General features: G+C 44.3%; 1 protein-coding gene across 1 annotated transcript; it reads left to right on the top strand.

Annotated features, from left to right (window-relative positions):
• Nucleotides 1–241: 241 nt before the first annotated feature.
• LOC311248613 (sialidase-3-like) lies at nucleotides 242–1,180 on the top strand (the record flags this gene model as incomplete). Its single annotated transcript, XM_084339472.1, has 1 exon — nucleotides 242–1,180. The coding sequence occupies one exon, from the start codon at nucleotides 242–244 to the stop codon at nucleotides 1,178–1,180; it is 939 nt and encodes a 312-aa protein (XP_084195598.1).
• Nucleotides 1,181–3,820: the final 2,640 nt, after the last annotated feature.

Here is a 3,820-nt window from a genome sequence, read left to right as displayed (position 1 = left end):
CCCCTTTAAAGATAACTTGCTGCACACACATCCTGTACAGCTGTAACTAGGTGCTTTTTGACCATAAAACATGCAAATGTTTGTAAATAGAAAATATTAAACTGGGGAATGGGCATAATATGAGCTTTTTAAACAGTCCAGCTGTGTTTATCAATCATACACTTATTCTGTCCGTCTTTTCCATTGTCCATGGTCCAAGCTGAAGGAGGTGGCAGAAGCGCATCTACCAGGATACCGTCCTATGAACCCCTGTCCAGTGTATGAGAAGACCTCCAAGTCCCTGTTTCTCTTCTTCATCTGTGTTCGAGGCACCGTCTCAGAGTGCTGGCAGAGGTTCACAGCCTGCAACAAAGCCCGTCTCTGCTACATCACAAGCCAGGATGAGGGACAAAGCTGGAGTGACGTGACTGACGTGACTGACAGCTTGCGTGATGTTATAAAAAACTGGACAACCTTTGCTGTTGGGCCCGGCCATGGCATTCAAATGGAGAGTGGCAGATTGATCATTCCAACATATGCCTATTATCCTGCTGTGCCAGGCTGTTCCATCCCATATGCACTTTCAGTGTACAGCGACGATTTGGGTAAAACATGGCAAATTGGCAAGAAGCTTCAAATGCTTAAATCAACATGGTCATTAGAGTGTGAGATGGTAGAGGTCATAGATGATGCCGGCCAGAGCAGTGTCTACTGTAACGCCCGTAGCAATGTAAGCTACAGAGTAGAAGCTTTGAGTAAGAACGGAGGGTGTGATTTTACCACTCTCCCCCAAGGAAATAAACTTGTTGAAACAGGGAATGCATTCTGTAAGCAGGGAGGCTGCCAGGGAAGTGTGATCACCTTCCCAGCTAAAAATGAGTCTAAACATACAGGTGGTGGCCTATCTCAAAAGCCACCAACCTGGCTGCTCTACACTCACCCAACAAGTAAAACAAACAGGGTAGATTTAGGAGTGTATTTTAACCGTTCCCCATTGGAACCGTCTGCATGGAGTGAACCCTGGATCATCAATAGTGGACCCAGTGCCTACTCAGACCTGGCTTTCCTTGGTAGCGACCAGTTTGCTTGTCTGATGGAGTGTGGGGAGCAGAGCGAAACTGAACAAATTGCCTCTGTTGTTTTTACATATGATGACATCAAACAGGGAGCTGAGAAGAGGAAATACACAGTGTTTCCTTGATGCCAAATCCTGCGGTAGCCTGCATCCCTCTTAGGAACTATTCAGTTTAATACCCTGTATCCCTCTTAGGAACCATTCAGTTTAATACCCTGTAATCCCTCTTAAGAACCATTCAGTTTAATACCCTGCATACCTCTTAGGAACCATTCAGTTTAATACCCTGTATCCCTCTTAGGAACCATTGAGTTTAATACCCTGTATCCCTCTTAGGAACCATTCAGTTTATTACCCTGTATCCCTCTTAGGAACCATTCAGTTTAATACCCTGCATCCCTCTTAACTCTTTCTGCGCCATACCCGAGTATAGTCGGGTTATATCGCCAACCGTTGAGCGCCAAAACCCGAGTATACTCAGGTTTTGATCCTTTGATATTTTCCTTTGATCCCGTTCTATACGGTCAGCCGGAGCCCTCTAGGTGTCCCTGATTCAACTGCCTATGTTGGAATTGCAATGATGATTGAATCTCACAAGGTGGCAATATCGCCTACCTTTTGAACTCTGATAGTCTATTTCAGACAGTTTCTGTCCTGATCCCTTTCTGTCCTGACTCGCTCTGAGGGGGAGGAGCTCTTGCAGAGCAATCGCTAGGAGATCTTCTTGCCTCAAAACCTAGTTTCCCATATACACAAGTAATTACATATAAACGAGTAATCGCGATCGCCGATGGGATCATTGGAATTATTCTTTTTGGAGCACCTTCTAGCTAAGGTAAGGTATATTCTATGTCTATTTACCGAACCTGAAACATGTTTCTGTAACGATCACAGTGTCGTATGTTACCGGACCTAAACCAAGCTTTTTGTAACGATCGCATTTTTGGCCCCCCCCCCCTTGATTATTTTGTGACGGCACATATGTACATGGTATATACCTTTGATTTGGGAGTATTTGGGGTTTCAGGCGAACAACCAGAACGATTTGGTCTTATTGCATATAATGCGTCTTATCTCGCGATCTATGGAAAAAGACTAGATTATTTTGGAAATGGGTGATGTTTAGCGTGTAATAAACTACAAACTACAGTGTGTAGAAATTAACTAATTAGTCAGTAATGGACTATGAACAATGGCTGTCAAATGAGCCATACTATTGTCTCCATAGCTATAATACAGAACACACGATGGGTCTGCAAACATCGCTAAAATGGTCAATAACGCTGGCGTCAGGCGGTAGAGATGGGGAAAGTCGGTAGCAGTCAAAGAGTTAAGAACCATTCAGTTTAATACCCTGTATGTATCCCACTTAGGAACCATTCAGTTTAATACCCTGTATCCCTCTTAGGAACCATTCAGTTTAATACCCTGTATCCCTCTTAAGAACCATTCAGTTTAATACCCTGTATCCCTCTTAGGAACCATTCAGTTTAATACCCTGTATCCCTCTTAAGAATCATTCAGTTTAATACCCTGTATCCCTCTTAGGAACCTTTCAGTTTAATACCCTTCATCCCTCTTTGGAACCATTCAGTTAAACTGAGTGTGTGTGGGTGGGTGCGTGCGTGCGTGCGTGCGTGCGTGCGTGTGTGTGTGTCAGTGTCGGTCTGTCTTCTTCTTCTAGCGTGTGTCTTTAGACCTGCAGCTCCTCTGAGGCAAGCCAGGCCAACGTTTCGTCGTCCAGTTCCATCAGACCGCATTCTCCATACTGATAGATTTCGGTCATATCACCTCGTCACCTGTGTTCGTGAAGTTTCTGCGTTGTGTTTATCTCTTACTCCGAAGTCGACCTTCTCACACTGGCTGTACAACTGTTTCATCCCCGTTAATGCAATCCGTAATCAGAAGAATTCAACACTGGCAAACGTGGTACCTTTCTTGGAAAAACGTTGTTTATTCCATAAACAAAGCCTTGTACCAGATGTAACCAATTCTGTAATGTCCTTGAACAGTCTTAATTCATTCTTCTCCACCGTCTCTTATGCTATTAGTCCAATGGTTCTGGGCCTCGTCGTAGCCAACAACCATTCCCTGTTAGCCGAAGCTAGCGATGATGTGGCACTCCATTCCTGCCCCCCCCCCCCCCCCGTGCGAGGGGAGGAGGGATCCTTTCAAAGTCTCTGATCAACGCGTCTGCTCACCTGTGCGTCGTGTCTCAATCTGGCTAGTTTCCTGAAGACCCCACAGCTTACCGTCTTCAAGTCTCGCAATGTTGACCTCTCTCTCGTGACTGTTACTATGGCAACAGCACTTTTGACCCAAATCACTATAGCAACGGCGATGTTGATATTACTAAACGATGTGGTCACACCACCATGTGAGAGCCCAGTGCCGCTGCATACAATGACCTTGGCTGGCTTGAGAGCTCAGCTGATAACAGGCCCTTGACTGCAGCCTCACTGGAGCCAGACATAGTGACTGATACTGTCCTCTTACAACTAATATCTAGGAGTAGATGCCGTCATCTGCAGATATTTACATTATAATGCAGATATTTACATTATATACACATTGAAAAACAAGGATTCCTTCATTCCTCCTTTTGATTCTTAATCAACCTTCAGAATCCACTATATTAACATACTACAGGAAATTGTCATAAATCCCCCCCCCCCCTATATACTGTATATATTATCTATATCTTATATAATCTTCTTTTTTTTCTACTTTTTCTCCTCCTTTTTTCTGTGATTTTTCTCCCCATCC

This window comes from Notolepis coatsorum, assembly GCF_963971535.1.
Source record: "Notolepis coatsorum genome assembly, contig: SCAFFOLD_690, whole genome shotgun sequence".
NCBI lineage: Eukaryota > Metazoa > Chordata > Actinopteri > Aulopiformes > Paralepididae > Notolepis > Notolepis coatsorum.
Note: the sequence above shows the minus strand (reverse complement) of the source record. Positions and strands in the feature narration are given on the sequence as shown.